The 18247-nt window shown below is 52.9% G+C and overlaps 1 protein-coding gene and 1 pseudogene across 1 annotated transcript; both read right to left on the reverse strand.

The window, feature by feature from the left end:
* Positions 1 to 4183: 4183 nt before the first annotated feature.
* Positions 4184 to 11830, reverse strand: PIF1 (PIF1 5'-to-3' DNA helicase). Its single transcript, XM_037054121.1, has 12 exons — positions 10556 to 11830; positions 9529 to 9661; positions 9317 to 9442; positions 9041 to 9194; positions 8835 to 8949; positions 8646 to 8752; positions 7294 to 7433; positions 6846 to 6952; positions 6025 to 6112; positions 5739 to 5884; positions 4701 to 4892; positions 4184 to 4526 (listed from the first exon to the last, which is right to left on the reverse strand). Exons 1-12 carry the CDS (start codon positions 11090 to 11092, stop codon positions 4464 to 4466), a joined length of 1908 nt encoding a protein of 635 aa, XP_036910016.1. The 5' UTR covers positions 11093 to 11830; the 3' UTR covers positions 4184 to 4463.
* A 3162-nt stretch (positions 11831 to 14992) lies between these two features.
* On the reverse strand, positions 14993 to 17990 carry LOC118992488 (protein NipSnap homolog 1-like; annotated as a pseudogene).
* Positions 17991 to 18247: the final 257 nt, after the last annotated feature.

Consider the following 18247-nt stretch of genomic DNA (forward strand, 5'->3'; position numbering starts at 1 on the left):
CTCCAGCCTTCCTTCTGGAGATCAGGGGAGAGAGTAGGAAATCCATACGAGTAGGCAACTAGGGAGAAAGAACAGAAGTCAAGGGGTCCCCCAGGTAGTGGGACACCCCCATCATCAGGGCAGCATACTCAGGCAGGCTCATGGCGCCCCCTCAGGCTCTCTGCACTCATTCCTCTATGCATTTGCTCTCTGCTCTCAGCCCACCCCATTCCTGGTGCTGGGCTGGGTGCTGAGGCTGAGAGAGGCGGGGGGACTGACTCACTCCTGTTCTCAGGAGCCTTGTGGTACAGAAGAGGACCCACACAGCCAAGGATGGCACAATGGATGTGCTCAGTGGCTGGACCGGGCCATTCTGTCTGGGAAGGGGCAGGGCCACAAAAAAGGTGATGTCTCAGGCGAGTCATGAAGGATTCATCTGGCCATTTCAGATTTGCTAGAATCATGCAGCCGAGTCAGGGAGGCATGAGCAGGGAAGGCATCTGCCTCAGAGTCCCTTTCCTCCTTCATTCAGCAGGTACTCTGTTACCTGATGTTACCTGATTCTTCAGCTCTAGTGAAAATGTGAGGTTATCCTGTTTGCATGTTTAGAATTGGTCTCCCTCCCTTCACTACAGGGTCCCAAGGCAGGGCCACATCACTCTGGTTTACTGGGGCGTCTCCAGTGTCTAGTCCAGCGTCTGGCTTACTAGAGGCACCAGATAAAGGTTTGTGTAAGGACTGAATGAATGAGACAAAGTCTTCTTTATCTCAGCATGACAAGATTACTGGGGATGGTTCCTCCTTTGTTCTGCCCACACTTATCTTTTCACTCCTGCCCCTGCACCCTCAGGAGTCACCACACCTTTCTGGTTTTTGCCTCAAAGGAAGCTATCTGAGGGCCCACTCTTCTGACTTTTGCTTCCTAGGTCCAGTTCCTTGAGGGGGTTATGTTGGGGGGAAGGAGAGTCAGAAAGAGGAGGCTTTTCAAGACTGGGGTGGGGTGAGTGGTTACAGGGTCCCCTGAGAGCACCATGGGGAGGTGGCAGGGTTCCAGAAGCCATGGTGCAAGGCCCCTGGAGAGACTGGCTCTTGGAAAGTCCCCAGTAACCTCCCCACCCCCGCCCTCAGCCTGAGCAGGGCCATGGCCTGTGGACGCTGGTCACTGCACTGGTCGCTGCGGGTGTTAGCAGCCACCAGGAGGCCCTGGAGGTGAAAGGCCTGCTCCCATAAAGCCCCCTCCCTGCCTGTATGACCCTGGGGGTGGGGAGCCCCCAATACTGATGGAGATGGGGTTTCCTGACACCCCCAGGGATACAGGCTAGAAGTCAGATTAAATTAGATGTCAAGAAAATAAAGAGCTGTGTGGTTGTTTGGATACCCTCTCCCCAGACAATGCCCCGGCAGGCAGGTGTGTCTGGAGCGTCCCTGCACAGAGAGCATGTCTGCCTTTCTCCAGGGGCCTTCTGGAGTCTCTTCACAATAGGAAGGGATTGCTAAGGGCAGGACTTTCTGACCAGGCAGTCCTGTGAGGAAGACATCTCGAAGGAGGGCAGGTCCACATGAGACCGGGGAAAGTGGACATCGGTGCCTGGGTGAGAGGATAGGGCTGGGAGGGGCAGGGGCCTTGGCAGTGTGTGTTGAGGGTGGAGGCACAGAGAATTCCAAGAGAGACATGCTCAGTAGTCCAGCTCTGGGGGACGATGGAAGAGCCATCTGCCCCCAGAAGCCCTGTTACCCCTTGCACCTTCATTGCACTGAATTCAGCCTCTTGCCGGTGGCTGCAGGGCCTGCGTGGGAGACCACGCCCACCCAGTCACATACATGCCTTTAGGTCTGGGATGGGTGATGAGGGAGGAGGCAGAAGAGAGCAGGACTCCTTCCCCTGGTGGCTGCGCTTGGTGTCCAGGGGTGGCCACAAAGGTCCTCCTGGGCAGCGGCTCCCAGCTCCACTCTTGCCAGTGGTTCTAGCCTCCCTGGTTCCCACTTATTTCCAAGCTTTGGTTTTCTGGGCTTCATACCCCTTCTCTGAGCTAGCCTTCCGTTCCATTACCTTCCTCTCCTGCTTAAGTTATCTTGAGTCAGTTTCTCCTGTTTCCATCCAAGAACCCCAAAAGATGCAGAGCTCTAGAAAACATGAGACAATGCCATCTGTGCTGAACTGGATGTCCCCAAACTGTGTGTTAGGTGGAAGGAGTGAAAAATGCAAGGTGCAACTGGATGATAAGCTTCCTGAGGGCAGGGTGACGGTGTGACCTATTAACAGCTGGACCTGGGAGGAAGGCTGTCATGCGGGCAGATAGGAAACACCCTGGCCCTCGAGGTACCACATTTAAAGGCCCTCATGGCTGCCACTTGTTGAGGGGGGTCACCCTGCGGGCATGGCTTCTCCTAAGAGTGTCTGCTATTGGGGGCAGAGAAAAGGGTTGATGCTATGGAAGAACAGTTGATTCCTCAAGGTCAGGAAGGGTGGTAGCAAGAGTCAGATGGTCAGAGGTTGTCCAGGGGCCATGCTGGCACCCCTCCGAGGCTCTGGATTTCGTCTGCAGAGGAGCAGGTGTAGGAAGCAGACCTACTGGCGATAACCATTGGTAATCACAACTGGTAGTGGAGGCTACTTACTGAGTTCCTGCCACGTGGCGGGCCTCTCTTCCAACGACCCTCTGTGACAGGAAGTTACCGCCTGCACTTACAAGTGAGGAGACCCTCTCAGAGAGGTGGTGTAACGTGCCTAGAGTCACACAGCTGGGAAGTGGCAAAACGAGGGTGCAAAGCCAAGTCTATCCTCTGAGTTTTAACCATCAATCAAATTCTTCACAGGCTGGAGCCCTGCCTCCTCCACGAGGCCCACAGTGAAGCTGTGAGGCCCTGCAGCCCCTCTGAACCACCACAGCACTGAGCCCCCACGTCAAAGGCCTCCACCACTCAAGGAGACACTCCCTGAGCACCCACCCTGTTCACTGGGGCCTCCACTGGCCTTTGAGAGACAAGGATAAATGCCTTCAAACACTCACACTTCCTGTTCCCCAGCCACCAGCATGGTTTCCTTATTCTCGACCCCTCCCATCATTGGAGATTCTATTACATTATCAGTCATCGCTTTATGGAGCTGCCAATCCATGCTTCCGCCATAACTGGGTTTACACCTTCTGCTCACGAGCAGGGAACCTTAACAGTTTCCAGCAGTCTGGGAGGGCCCCTGAGCAACTTCCATCAGCTTTGTGATCAACTGAAGCTAGTTTGTTTGTGATCCCTCCCCCGTCAGAATGTCCAGGCTAGGTTTTCAGAAAGGCCCAAAGTGGGAAAGTTTCAGCCCAGCTCCCAGCATTCTTCAGATGCCGCAACGGCCTGTTTCTCACCGTGCAGATTCTCCAGTTTGTCTTATCTGACTGCCGAGTGGCAGTGACTCACCTGGTCATTTCACAGTGAATCATTGACCTCAGGTCACTCAGCTTTCCAAACACTGGTAACCAGTGACATTAAGAAAACCTCTCAAGCCCTGGCTGGTGTAGCTCAGTGGATTGAGCGAGGGCCTGTGAAGCAGGGGGTCACCAGTTCGTTCCCCGTTGGGATGCGTGCCTGGGTTGCGGGCCAGGTCCCCGGTGGGGGACGCGTGGGGGGCAGCCATGCATTGATGTTTCTCTCCCTCTCTATCTCCTTCCTGTCCCCTCTCTCTAAAAATAAATAAATAAATGTTAAAAGAAAACCTCACAAAAGGGTCCGGGAGCTCAGCCACTAGGGCATTAACACCTGGGTGCACAGGCAGGGCAGGGGGCAGGGCCACAGGCTTAGCCTCTGGGGACCAGGAACAGCCAGTGCCCTGGGGAGGGGAACCTTCTTAAAGGGAGCAGACATCTCAACTCACAGTCCTTACGCAATTCACATGTTTATTTGCCCAAAATAAATACAATCTGAGAACATCCATTTCAATCCCTACACACTATTTCTTATCCCTAAAAGCAGCTTAAGATCCAGGCGCACAGTTTGCTGTGCATGTCCTCACATTGCCAGGCTCAGGAGGTGTCTGTCCTGGCTGTGCTAGGCTGGTCCTAGCTGGGAAATCACCTCAGGTTCCATGTGGCCTACTCCTGCCCTTGGAGCACCTCTCCCCTCTGCAGCCCGAAGGGGGCAGCCCGAAGGGGGCACCTCTCCCCCCTGCAGCACGGGGGTCACAGCGAACCACTGTGGGGTCGAAGTTTGCCCTGCGGCCAGCCCTGGCAAACAACTCTGTGTTCTACCACCAGGCCCACTCCCAATGGGCACTTCTGACCTACTTCTGACCCTGGAAGCAGCTCACCTAGGGCAAGGGGGAGAAACTGAGGCACAGAGGGCAAATGGGTGGGAAGCACTCTGTCCAGATCCCTGCAGGAGGCTGAGAGGCCCCAGTAAAGGGAAAAAGGGGCACAGCCTCCCCCTGCCATCCCTGGGCCCTGACTGGCCAGGGAGCAGGAGGAGGGGGAGACCATCCTTCGTCTTCTCTCTGCGGCTCAAAGATTTGGGTCCACATTCTCCTGGTCTGAGACTGCCTCGTCGTCGTCATTTGGGGACTCCTAGATTGAAGCCAGAGAGCCAATGTCACAGACTTCCGCTGTCTCTCAGGGACACAATCTGGGGAACCAGCATCTCCTTCCTCTTGCCCTTGTCCCCAGCAGAGCCAGAGAAGGCTCCGCCACTCCTAGGCGGCCCACAGCCATGTGGCCCACCGCTGGGTAACTCACTCTTACCAGTCCAAGGTCACCGCTCCGCCTCAGGGTGGCATAGAAGCGTAGCACACGGGGGTCACAGCGAACCACTGTGGGGTCGAAGTCCAGAACACGCAGGCCCTGCAGGCTGCGGGCCCGGGAAAGGGCCACGTAGGCCTGGCCACTGGCAAACACACGGCTCAGAGAGATCTCCACGCAATCCAGGGACATGCCCTGCGGTTGGAGAGACAGCGGTGGAGCCAGCTCTGCCCGAAGTCTTTGTGTCCAAGAGCCTGACCCTGTGTCACCAGCTCAGCTATTGCCCCTGGATCTCCATGCCCAGTCCAGAGATTCTCAAGGCAACCCTGGTGACCCTGGGTGGGCATCTGTGTAGGAGGGGCTCCAGGAGACAGAGCCAGGATGAGCGAGAGGGACGGGTGAAAGGTAGACCTCAGGCCTGGGTCAGACAGCCATGGAAAGGGATCCTGGCTCTGCCTCTTCCTAGCTGTGTGGCCTTGGACAAGTTACTTAACCTCTCTGAGCCTCGGTCTCCTCCTCTGTAAAGACAGGAGTGATTATTTCATCTATACCTCATACAGTTGTTGAAGTATTAAATTTAACATGTCTGGTAGTGGCTCAGAAAACGGCAAGGCAGGAGACGAGAGAGGGGAAATGGAAAGAGATGGTATAGGAAATGCACCTGAGAAAGGTTTAGCCCTGGCTGGTGTGGCTCAGCGGGTTGAGCAAGGGCCTCTGAACTGAGGAGTTACTGGTTCGATTCCCATTCAGAGCACCTGCCTGGGTTACGGGCCAGGTCTCTGGTTGGGGGTGTGCTATAAGCAGCCAATCAGTGTTTTTCTTTCACATTGATGTTTCTCTTCCTCTTTCTCTCTCCCTTCCCCTCTCTCTAAAAATAAATAAATAAAGTCTAAAAGAAAAGAATCTATAACTGGTTTGGAACTTCCCATCCAGGGCAGGCCCAACCCTCATAAAGCCTTTAAGGCTCCCTCACCATGTCCCAGACCTATTTCGTACCCCCTCTGCCCTGCCCTGTCCCCATCTCCCACACTAGCTACTCACCTGGCTCTTGTGGATGGATATTGCCCAGGCCAGCTGGAGGGGTAGCTGCTGCCGGCTGAGCAGCTGGCCCCCAGTAGCCTGCACTGTCCAGCGGTCAGCACGGATGACCTCGGTGACTCCACACAGAAACCGCACCTGGGGCAGCCCTGAGGGAGGCATGGAGAAGTCCAACTTTTCAGCCCTGTTTTGGGGCTCAAAGGTGAGGTGCAGTCCTCACCTTTCCATCCTCACATTTATCTGGGGCACTTGCTGCCCCACACGGTAGGACTGCATCCCCCTCACTCACCTCTCCCCTCCGTCTCGAACCCAACTACCACCCCGCGGGCGCCATTCACCAGGCCTCGGGACACCGCTAAGTTCTTCACCAGCATCACCTGCAGGGGAAGGAGAACAAGAGGCATGGAGAGCTGCCCCATTCCCACGCCTGGTCTCAGGGGCAGCAGTCACTACTGCGGTTCTGGGAGGCCGGGGCCTGTCATGGAGAGACACTGAGTCCTAATCCTTAGCTAACTGTGACCCCTGCAGCAATATGCTTTATTTCCCAAGGTCTCAGTTTCCCCTTGTGTCAAGGGGAAAGGCATTTGCTCAGGAGCGGGTAAAGAGCAATAAGGTAACAGATGGCTTTGAAAGCTTCACATCTCTTGTGGGGTATGTGTGTGGGCCACAATCTTGAGGAATAGCCCCTAGATCCTGCCATTCCTCTTCCGACCACACGGTGACTACCTCTTCTCCTTAGGTTGCCCTTCAGAACCCGAGGAAAGGCTCCCATCTGGCCCAGCCCCAACATGGTAGAAGGAAGACTCGCACATTACAGGGTGTAGTACAGAGGGCAACTGTGTGGGGTAGATATTTCACTCCCTGATTTAGAGATGAGAAAACCAAGCTCCAGCAAGGGCACGGGACTTATCCAAAGCAACACTGCTTGGAGCTCCAGGCAGAGAAACAGGAGGGCAGTGGAAAGCTGAAGACAGGAAGGTGGGTGGGAATAGGAGGAAGGGAGTTTGCTGTGGTCGCAGCTGGGCGCTCTGGCTGTGGAGCAGCCTGGGCAGAGGGGCAAAGGTTGGGGAGGCCCAAGCTCCCAGGGTCTAGGCCTTGCTTTCCACTCACCTGGGCCCCCAGCTTTAGCTGAAGTAGCTTGCTAACAGGACACTGGACATCCAGGGTCCGGGCTTGCTCAGGGTCACTGTCCATGGCCTCAAAGCTGTGTACCTTACCTGGGAAAAAAGATTACTAGTCACTTATGGCTTAGTTTCCAAAAACACATCAGACCAGGGCATGGGGGAAGGTAGTAGAGGTAGCTTAGGCCTAGCTGGGGCTTTAGAATCAGAGACCTGGATTTAAGACTCATTTCCAGCTGCATTTCCATCTTGACCCTTTCAAGATCACACCACTCAAAACTGGTTACCTCTGCAAATGTAAGGGCCTTATGGCCACAGAGGTTGGGGCCTAGATATCTACATGATCCCAAGGGCCCAGGCTGCCTGGGGGGACAGGGGCATAACCTGCCCAAGAGCCCCTCCCAGTTGGTCTTGCCCAGCCTTGGCTCGCTGCTCACCTGGCAGTTCCTGCAGCCGCCTCTCATTGGTAAGGGCCACGTCATCCTGGTGGGTACAGAGCCTCGTGGCCACAATCCCATCTCGCCCCACCTGGTGGGTGGCTGTAGCCTGAAGCTGGCGGGTCACCTCCTCTGAGCACCTGTGGGGATTGGGCCGTTAGGGAAGAGCCCACCCGAAAACACCAGGTCCAGGGAAGGTGGGGCACATGGGTGATACGGCCCAAGTAGCCGTCCATGGGTCAGGTCTAGGGACAGTCAAGGGGCACCAAAGCAAGATTGGCTGACCCCAGGCTGGCCAGTTTATCTTTTTGCTACTTGGGCCCTGTATATGGGGACTGAGTATGGGATATATGGGGTGCTTGGCTATGGTCTTGTGCGGGCACCCTTTCCTGTGCCTGCCCCCAGGAAGGAGCTAGACACCTTCCCATCCCCAGTGCTCCCCACGACATGTGACATGCTGAGTGTGCACAGTCTGGAGGCTTAGAGGACCTAGACCAGGCACCGATGTTGATATCTGTGATGCTGGTAGCCTAATCAGATCAGCCCCTAGAGGACAATCTTCTAACCCCTGGCCTGCTGCCTTAGGGGAAAAAAGTTGAACCTGTGTTTCTAATTCACCCCCATCTCCAGCTTTCCTCCAGCCTCCCTTCACCCAGGGAAGCCTGGGTGCAGCAGCAACTCCCATAGGAGGAGGGGGGCCACCTTGGGCCCTCCCTGCTCTGCGGCTTAGCCTTCCTCTTGTCCCCCATGCATGCTGGTGCAAGCTGTGCACCTTCCTCCCTGCCTGCTGTCCCCAGGCACAGAGAGCGGCTCACTACCACCATCTTCTCTCAAGCCCGTCCCAGTCTGACCTGGCTTTCAAGGCTCAGCTCTGGCGCATGTCATCTGCCCTCCTGGCCTGTCCACTCCCATGTTAGAGTGGTCCCAGCATTTCAGCCCTCTGTCCTAGCTGGGCTGGGGTCATGTCTGCAACCTCCCCTCTCCCACCAAGTGACCGCACAGCCTTTAAGGGTGGAAGGAACTTGGGTTTTAGACTCAGACCTAGGTCTAAATCCCAGCTCAGTCACTTCCTAGCTGTGACATTGGGCAAGTCACTTCACCTCTTTGAACCCCAGTTTCTGCATCTGTGAAATAAGAGTGTTGACATCGCTGAACTCTTGTGTGTCCATTTGCCTGTAGTTCCCTGATGCCTACTCTGTGCCAGGCCCCGTGTGGGTGATGGGGACCCAACCCTGGGGGAGGCAAGGTCTCAGTTCACAGAAGCATTTCTTCCCTTTCTCTGGTCCACATACTCCTCTGTGACACACACTTGGATACTCCTCTGTGACCCCTTCTCTATGCACAGAGCCCACCTGCCCAGCCTCACAGCCTGCAGCAGAGAGATGAAGGTCTGGTCTGCCTGCCTCCACACCTTGGTCAGCTCCAGGGTCACTGGGACACACCTCCTCCAGCTCTTGGCCTGGTGAGGGAAGGTGGGGGTGTCAAGGAGCAGAGCAGATCTCTGGGTGGGGAGGCAGGACAGGAGGGTGAGTGATAGGTACCTGGAAGCAGAACTGTGGGGGCTGGGAGCCCTTGGTTACTGGTGGCAGCTGTAGGAAGTCCCCACAGATGATGAGTTGGATCCCTCCGAATGGCTTATTCTGCTGCCGGACAGCTCTGGAGAAAAGCAAGCCATGCTTTAGGGGAGAGGGTGGGCAGGTTCCTCATGGGAAACCAGCAGATCCTAGCCCTCACTGCACATACTGACCTGGCCACGGCCTCTAGCTTGTCAAATAAGTCTGCCTCCACCATGGAGATCTCGTCAATGACCAGCCGCTGACAGCTCAGCCAGCCCTGCCGCACACCTGGCCGCTGGGCCAGGGCCACACATTGGGCCAGGGGAGCCTGACCTGAGCCAATGCCTGTGAGGGACGTTCGTCAGCCTGGGCAGAGACCCCAGCCCTGTCTCAACCCTGACTTTCCCTTCCTCCCTTCCCACAGGCCTGGCTTGCTCCCAGCTCCAGCCCCAGGGGCTCTCACATACCTGCAAAGGCATGGAGGGTGGTGCCTCCGATGTGGCAGGCTGCCACCCCAGTGCTGGCAGTGGCCACAGTGCCTGTGGGAGGTAGTGAGCCCAGGATACGCTTCAGCAGATAAGACTTCCCTGTCCCTGGGCAGAGGGCAAAGTCAAGACCACCTCTCCTCCATCTTACCCCACCACCATTCTCTGACCCCCTCATTCTGCCCCCCAACAACCTGCACTTCCTGTGAAGAAAATGCTCTGGCCTTTCAGGACGACCCTCAGCACCGCAGCCTGTTCCTCAGAAAGCTGTAGTTTGGTGGGGGGCAAGCTCAGCCTCTTCACTGGCAGGGGCCACCTTGGGCCTTCCTGGGGAGATAGGACTGTCTCAGAGCCTCCTGCCTCACTCTAGGCATTGCTACCACCACCCCATCTTGTCCCAGGTGCGATGTTAGGCCTGGTGGCCCTTGTATCTCTGCTGGCTTCATTCCTTGGAACCCTTGGGCAGCCTTGGTTCACCTGGAGATCTTGCCAGTAACAACTGGAGTCTAGGTCTCTCCTTGAGGAAGGGACCACGCCTGGGTCTCTTCTGACTCCTGGTTCCATGAAGACCCCACTGTGTGGGTCTGGGTCCTCTCTCAGCTCCCTCCCGGAGGGTTCCCTACCTCTTCTGGTCCTCTCCCCCATCCTTCCTCCTCACTTCTCTTCCTGCCACAAACTTACCTCTGATCTTGAAACACCCAGGCAAAAGTTCGCCCAGCCAGGGTCCCTTCTGGCCCCATCTTCAACTTCTCACCAGCTTAGTCTCAAATCCCAGTGGTCTGCGATTCATCTGCCCTAGTTCAGAAACTGTCAAGACCACCACACTTTGTCCCTATCTCCATCTGTTTGGACCTGTTGGCTGCCTGGGTACTCCCGACCACTTCATTTCCCCCAAAGCTTGTCTTCTCCTCCAGGGGGTCTACATTCTTAAATTTTCTTTTGAAGTCTCCTTTTCAGGCCTTCCTTCTCTGCTTTCTCTTTTAATGTGACCTGGGCCCCCTTTTCCTATTCTGGCTTATCTAGTCTCAGGGATTTCACTGTGAGAAACACATGCCCAATTCCCGCATCTCTGTCATACTCAGATGTCCAGTGGGCATCTCCTCTGAGACAACATCTTCCCCCCAAACTTGGGTATCCTTGGTCTTTTCCAACTTAGTGGCACACCCAGTCTCCAAGGTGTTCCCCCTGTCCTGTTCTTACAGTGTTGGGCTCTGTTCCCACCTGGGACTCCGTGGGCCGCTTCACCGGCTTGGTGTCTGGGCCCCGGGTGGCCGCTGGGGGTCGCAGCTCCTCCGGCTGCACAGGGCTGATGGTGAAGAAGTTGCGGGACCGCGGGCCAAGCAGCTGCTTGCGGGAGGAGGGCGGCCCGGGACCCGGGGCCGAAGCCAGTTTGAGGCGCAGAGTGCGAAGGAAGCGGCGCAGGCGGTCTGGGGGGCAGTCGGAGAGCAGCAACTGCACCGCGCCCGCTCCGGGAGCACCGTCTGCCGGGATCCGCAGCGCGCTGCGCCCGGAGGCGGCGAAGCGTGTGAATAGGCGCGTGGCGCGCAGGGGGAAGCATCGGGGCCGCTCCGCGGGCCCGGGCGCCTGCAGCCGCAGCATCAACTCGCGCCGCTCATTACGACCCAGGCTCAGCTCCGCGGTGCGCAGGGCCTTGCGCCTTCGCGGCTGTCCGCCCGGGCTCAGCTCCTCCACAGTCACGCGGCACTGCAGCTCCGAGTCCTCACATTCGCCTGCCGCTGCCAGGGTGTCCGACAGCATCGCCACCACCTCTGCAAGTCTGCAAAAGGATCGGAGCTCAGGGGTAACGGGGACTCCTAACAGGTGTTACAGAGCCGTGACGAGGAGCCCGGTCAAGGCCACACAGGTAACACAAAGAGGTCACAGTGATGGATAAAGGATCCTGGGGCCAACTTAGGAAATTCACTTAGAAATTACTGTCCTGCAAAATAATTTACAGAGCGGCGGATGGGCAGCGTCAAATGCCCCCTGGTTCGGGGGTAGGAGCCTCGGCTGTCCGGCCAAGGCCGCAGAAGAAGGGAGACCCTGATCAGCAAAGAAGTCAGCTTCGAGGAGACCCAGGGAGAGCACGGGATACTCAGTGTCCTTCCCCCGAGAAGCAGGGGAATCGAATGTGGGGAAATGAGCAAGGGGGCTGACAGGTAGTTGTCGCCTTCCAGGTACGTTCACTGGTCTACACGCAGCCGGGCGGGTCTCACTATTCTCGGTTTACCAAAGTGGAAGCGGACTGGGAGAGCCCACACGGCTGATAGGAGTCCCGGGTAGTGCGATTCCGAAGCTCCGGCGCTTCCCGTCTCCAAGGTGGGGAAGGGGCAGAGTATTTGGCTAGGGAAATCGCGGTGAGGACGCTGCTGCCCTGAAACGCGTGTTCCCTCCGATTAACCCCCTCGCTTGCACCCGCCCGGCAGAGACCCCGCAAAGAAGCGGGGTCTCTTCCTCCCAATGCTGCGATCGGGTGGACACTCACTTGCGCCGGTACTCGGACGAACCAGCTGAACAGAGCTGACTTGCCGGCGTTACTCAGGCTCTAGAAACTTTCAAATACTAGCAGTAGAAAAATCACCCTATCCGTGGCTGGATCTTTAAATTTTTCAGCCAATCAGAGCCAGGGGCGTGTCTCCTGCCCCGCACCTGCCCCCGCCCCCCGCAACCCCAACTTGGGCTGTACCAATCGCACGCCGGAGGAAGGAGACTTATTGTGGTGGCGGAGCACACCAAGTCTTGTGGACAAGTGGACGTGGCGCGAGACAGCCGGGGGGCTGCAGCTGCACCATACGTGGTGTGGTGTCACCCAACCCAGCTCTGAAGATTTATTTTCATTCTCCTACTCATTCTCCCTCCCATCTAGCCCTTACACAGCGGCTGAACTTGGCCATGGGGAAGAGCTTTCATCGATTCCTCCCACCTCCGTTTCTACTCCTGGGGAGATCACCCAAGGCCTCAACTCTTCCCGCCCCTTCTATGCCTTTGTAAGGGTCGTTTTATGCATTGTCTATCCCACCCTGCTGAGGCCGAACAGTAAGGAACTCTGAGGCCTGTGCCAGGGAAGCGTTGAGTTCGTCTACAGAAAATACTTATCCATCCCTCTGTTGCCCCAGATGCTTGGGGAACTTATTTTTAATTATCCCACCTCTCTCCGTCATCGATGCTTGGAATTACATAACAAGATCCCTTGGAAGGGATCTTAGAGGTAGGTCCGGTCTCCTCTCCCCAACTCCCCATTTATTTTTATAGCCCTCATTTTGCAAATAAGGAAACCAAGGCTCCAAGAGGTTTACCAAAGATCGCATAGCTTGTAGATAGCAGAAATAAAGCCTTGAACCCAAGTCTAAGGCGGCCCAAGCACCTGTGTGTTTCACTACTGCACCGCGCTGCTCCCAGGTGATTACTGGTCTTGAGTAAGGGAGTCCAAGCCAGGAGTGGAATCTCAGCTCCTGACGGCTCTTGCAATGCCCCAGTCCTGCCATTAGAGGTTACCCTAAGCAAGTTTCCTTAATGCCTCAAGCCTTTGTTTCCACAAATGTGAAAACACACAACACAAAAGACACGGAGGAAAAAGGTGAAAGTGTAATGATTGCACAACTCTGGGACTACTGAAAAATCTATTTGAATTGTTTGCTTTAAACGGGTAAAGTATGGTTTGTGGATTATATCTCAATAAAACTATCAGGAAAAAATCGTGATAAATATGTTTCCTCTTTAGTGTAGTCTTGACTTATAAGTGCAAGTAGCGTAAAATTTCAAAGTCACTGCAGTAAGCAGAGAAAGGCTACCTCCCCGTGTCCACATCCTGATCCCCAGAACTTGTGAGTATGTTATGTTACCTTACATGGCAAAAGGGACATTGCAGATGTAATAAATTAAGGTTCATGAGATGGGAAGATTATCCTGGACTGTCTGGGTGAGCCCAATGGAATCACAAGCGTTCTTATAAGGGAAAGAAGGAGACAGGAGAGTCAGAGATGTGATGAAGGAAGCAGAGGTTGTGGGGAGGATGAAAGAGAGAGATTTGAAGATGTTACTGCTGGCTTTGAAGATGGAGGAAAAGGCCTTGAGCCAAGCCAGAGAATACAGATTTCTGGAAGGTGGAAAAGACAAGGAAGTGGGTAGCCCCCTAGGGTCTCCAGACAAAAAGAGTGCAGCTCTTGATGTTAACTCAGTAAGACACATTTCAAACTTCCAGAACTACAAGATAATAAATCTGTGTTGTTCTAAGCTACTAAATTTGTTGTAATTTGATACAGTAGCAACAGCAATAAGAAACAAATGTATTTTTTAAAATGCAGCACTCAAGTTTTGGCGGCATTTTCTTTCTTTCTTTCTTTCTTTCTTTCTTTCTTTCTCTTTCTCTCTCTCTTTCTTTCTACTTAGAGAGAGGGGAAGGAAGGGAGAAAGAGAATCAGAAAAACCCCAATGCATGGTTGCCTCTCGTGCGCCCCCTACTGAGCACCTGGCCCACAACCCAGGTATGTGCCCTGACTGGGATGGAACTGGCAGCCCTTTGCTTTGCAGTCCAGTGCTCAATCACTGAGCCACACCAGCCAGGGCTTTTTAATTTAATTGGTTTCATCAGCAACTCCAGCACAACTTTTCCTGAAAGGGAGGCAGAATCAAGCTATCCAGAAGTTCATGAGGTGTGGGTGTCACTGAGGAGGCCCAGTCACTGACCTCACTCCACACACCTGGTAGCCCAGTAGAATGGGGGTGGGGCTGATTGAATGTGAAGAGGGAGAAAAGTGAAGCAGGGTGAGGGAAATACAGGCCCCGACCTGCTCTTTTGCCTGCAGGAAGGAAAAGGAAAGGCAGGAGAATCTCCCTGAACAGGACTGGAACTACACATTCATGTTTTCAACCTCATGTGGAAACAGATGAGCCTCTCTCCAACTGTCTTGTATTAGGAACCTCTTCAAGCGATCTGTCCCCTGTTTTATTTTCCCCATTCTGTATTCTAACTGCAGTTCAAACCCAAGTTCTGAATTCTAAGTTTTGCCTTCCGGGTTCCTGGTTCCAGATTCTTGTTCCTGTTCCATTCTGTTTCCCACCCCCTTATCCCTCCCAACTCCCTCTTCCCAGCCTTTCTGGGTGGAATAGGTAACTTCCTGCTGACTTTGCTAACTTGAGGGTCTCCCCCTTACTTCTTGAGGCACTTCTAGGCTTTTCCCTAGCAGGAGGGACTTGGTTCAGACTGTCTATCAAGTGGGTGACCCAGTGGAAACCAGGGAATTCCTGAGAGCTTGGCTTGGTTGGACCTCTTTCCTTCCCACCCTACCTCTAGCCACTGAACGCACTACCTTGTGTGCAACTAAACTGAGGATTTTTGTGCTGATAATGGGGGACTGGCAGCCTTGAGATTAAGAATTTTATGGAGAAATGTGAGAAGACATTTAAAAATGTTCTTCATTCAGAGAAATTAAAAGCTGCTTCCTGCACTGGTGAAGGAGTGGAGAGAGAAGGTAGAAAGGGTCTGGGAAGAGCTCATATTTCTTCAAAACCCTGTCAGCCCATTGCCTGAGCTGCGTGCGCACTGGTCCCCAGAGTCCTCCCAGATCCTAGCGAATGCCAAGACAGTAGGACTGGGAGCTCCCCTGAGCTCAGGCTGCCCTGAGGGAGAATCGGAAGGAGGTGGATATAGCGGCAGCATCACTGGAGAAGTGAGATCTTCAAAGGGATCATGATCCAAGATTCCATGTGTTGCACCAAGGGAACTGTGTAGTAGATATTTTCGTCCCGGCCACTCCTCCTCCAGATAGCATTCATTTCTAGTCTCCCTCCAAGAGCGCAGGTCTCTATGGGCCCAGGGATGGTGCCTAATGTAGAGCCCTCCTATCTGGGAGAAGCTGCCCACTGCCTGCTGGTTCTCCTGTGGTACTTGATAGCCCAGCCCAGTTGTTCCTACACTCAATCATGATTCCTGGATTAAGCTTGTATGTCCTTAGCTCATAGATGTTGGGGCCTGCTCTAGGCTGTGGCTTCTATCAGAAGCTGAACTCTGGAGCTGAGAACCAGGAGCATCTGGTTTCTCCTGGTCAGCAGCATCTGGCTCTACTCCTTTCGAGATTCCAGGTACTTCTAGATTTTGAGCTTCTTCATACAGTCCATGAGGGCTGGGTAGCTGCCTGAAAATGCCACAGGTGCACTGTCTGGTCCTACTTCCTGTACCCTGTGTTCCAGTTGCCCCCTAGCCAGCAGGAAATGGTCCTCATCCAGGTGCAGCTTGGGCAACACAGTCTCCATCAGGCTGGTGTAGGCATCCAGACACTGGGGTTTCACATTGTGGAACTGGGTCTTCTTGTAGAGGTTGCTGGTCTCCTCCTTGAACAGCAGGGTGGACAGGGAGTGGGACCAGTTATCTTCATTGCCCTTGGAATAGAAGCGTGGCCCAGGGGCAGCTGCAAAGTTCCCACCACAGAGATGTTGCACAGTCGCTGAGCCATGTTGGAGAGAAGGAGACAAATGCAGTTATATAAGTAGAAAGTGAAAGATCCGGGATTGTGAACCAAGATCTCTCAGTTTCCGGACGGTGTTCTCTCCCCTCCACCTTCCCCTCCAAGCTGGCCTAGCACACTCACTCCCGCAGCGTGCCCCGTGCCCCCTCCTCTCTGTGAGTAGCCCAGACTGCCTCTAGAAAAGGCACAGAAACTCACACGGATTTTCCCCCAACACTTTTCTTTTTCTTTTGGCTCTCAGACTTTTTTTAAGTTGTAATATATATATATATAATTTACCATTCTGACTATTTTAAGTGTACAATGAATTGCCATTAAGTAACAATCACTACTCTCTATTTCCAAAAAAATTTCATCATTTCAACAGAAACTTTGTACCCACTTAGACAATACCTTCCCAATCCTTTCTCCTCCCAGCCCCTGGTGTCCCTAACATTTTATTCTGAAAACATTTCAACGTTCACAGAAAGGTTGAAAGATTTTACAGTGAACACCCATGTATCTACCACCAAGATTCTACAATTAATTAATGTTTTACCATCCGTTAACAACTTAGCCATCCCTCCATTCATTGATCCATTTTTTGTTATGCGTTTCAAAGTTGTAGGCAATAGTATATTTCCTGTCTAAACACTTCAACACCCATAGCATTAATTAGAGCTTATGCTTATTTTTTAAATGTAAACTTTTACATATAGTGAAATGCATAAATCTTAAGCTTCTGTAAGAGGAGTTTTGACAGATCAATATACCTGTGAGGCCCAAACCTTTATCAGGATATAAAACTGTGCTGTTCAAAAGGGCAGCCACTAGCTACAGTGGCTAATTTTAAATTTAAAGTAACTAAAATGAAATGAAATTAAAAATGCAGTTTTCTTGAGTGCCAGCCTGCAAACCAAAGGGTTGCAGGTTGAATTCCCAGTCAGGGCATGTGCCTGTGTTGTGGGCCAGGTCCCCAGTTGGGGACATGTGAGAGGCAACCACACACTGATGTTTCTCTCCCTCTCTCCCTCCCTTCCCTCTGTCTAAAATAAACAAACTATTTTAAAAATAATTTATAGCCCTGGTTGGTGTAGCTCAGTGGATTAAGCACAGGCCTGCGAACCAGAGGATCGCGGTTCGATTCCCAGTCAGGGCACATGCCTGGGTTGCAGGCCAGTTCCCTGCAGGCCAACTTCCAGCAGGGGACGCACGAAAGGCAACCATACATTGATGTTTCTCTCCCTCTCTCCTTCCCCTCTAAAGATAAATAAATAAAAATAAAATCTTAAAACAAGAACATTTAATGCTGAAAAAATTGGTAATGAATGTTGAACAATTTCTCAAACCTTGTTGAATTTTACAAATTCAGGCTAGAAAATGTGGTGAATGAGAAAAGGCTACTATTTACTATTATGTGCCATTAGGCAATTTAACTTCTCTGTGCTTAATTTTACTAATTGATAAACTTTTGATAGAAGCTATTTGTAATAAAGAATCTAACTCTAAAAAAATAATAACAATTTAAAAAAACAGTTTTCATGTGCTCGGGCCACACTTGAAGTGTTCAGTAGCCACATATGGCTCATGGCTACCCTGTTGAACAGCACAGATACGGGACATTTCCTCCACTGCACAAAGTTCTAAGAACATTACCTTAATCTAGAAGGTTCCTTTATGCCCCTTTGCAGTCTATTCCTCCTCTCAGTCCTCATGCAACCACTGCTCTGATTTTGTTTTCACCATAGATTATTTTAGTTTGTTCTAGAACTTCTTATAAATGGAATTATACAAGATATCGTTTTGTGTGTACAGGTTTCTTTCATTCAGCATAATCATTTGGCGACTCATCCATGTCGCTGTGCGTATCCTTTGGTGGTTCCTTTTTATTACTGAATAGGATTCCTCTGTGTGGGCATGCTAGTTTATCCATTTTTCTATTAATGGTTATTTGGGCTTTCTGTGGTTTTATGCTTTTTAAAATATATGCCTAGGTAAGAAATTGTGAGGTCATAGAATAGGTATATATTTAGTTTCATATGAAACTGCCAGAGCTTTTTAAAAATTGAGTATACATCCACTCAGGTTTTTGTAAGAGCAGCTGCACTAAATCCTTGTAGGGGAAGGACTGGAATAAATAACTGGATACCTGCTCCTGGCGAACTAATAACGGTCCTCAGGCTCCACCCTCCTCCCCGCCCCAGCGCGGCCATCCCGCTCGTCTGAATGCTGATTGGTCGGTGGAGGAAGGAGGCGGAGCCAAAGGAAATCCTCCCGTCTGGGGCCGGACTTCCTCCCCCGGCCCTAGGCAGCTTCGGCATCCGCCTGGTACTCTGCTCGCTGTTGTCTTCGTAGGTTTCAGTTTGGCGTGAACTACAGCACTGCTCCCGGATCTCTTCGCTTAAGCGGAAACCTGGTTTTGACGCAAGCTCTCCGGAGGAACGGGATTTTCTTCATTATGCAATTTCCT

The sequence above is a fragment of the Sturnira hondurensis genome, unplaced genomic scaffold, assembly GCF_014824575.4.
Source record: "Sturnira hondurensis isolate 20B ecotype Veracruz unplaced genomic scaffold, ASM1482457v3 Scaffold0008196, whole genome shotgun sequence".
Taxonomy (NCBI): domain Eukaryota; kingdom Metazoa; phylum Chordata; class Mammalia; order Chiroptera; family Phyllostomidae; genus Sturnira; species Sturnira hondurensis.

What these genes read in the sequence shown, in the direction of transcription:
- PIF1 (XM_037054121.1), bottom strand. Translation starts at nt 11,092, where the DNA reads ATGCTGTCGGACACCCTGGCAGCGGCAGGCGAATGTGAGGACTCGGAG. An exon ending in GTTCGAGACGGAGGGGAGAG is followed by an intron (nt 5,885 to 6,024) that starts GTGAGTGAGGGG and finishes TGCCTCCCTCAG; the next exon opens with GGCTGCCCCAGGTGCGGTTT. An exon ending in GGAGCGGTGACCTTGGACTG is followed by an intron (nt 4,527 to 4,700) that starts GTAAGAGTGAGT and finishes GCTTCAATCTAG; the next exon opens with GAGTCCCCAAATGACGACGA.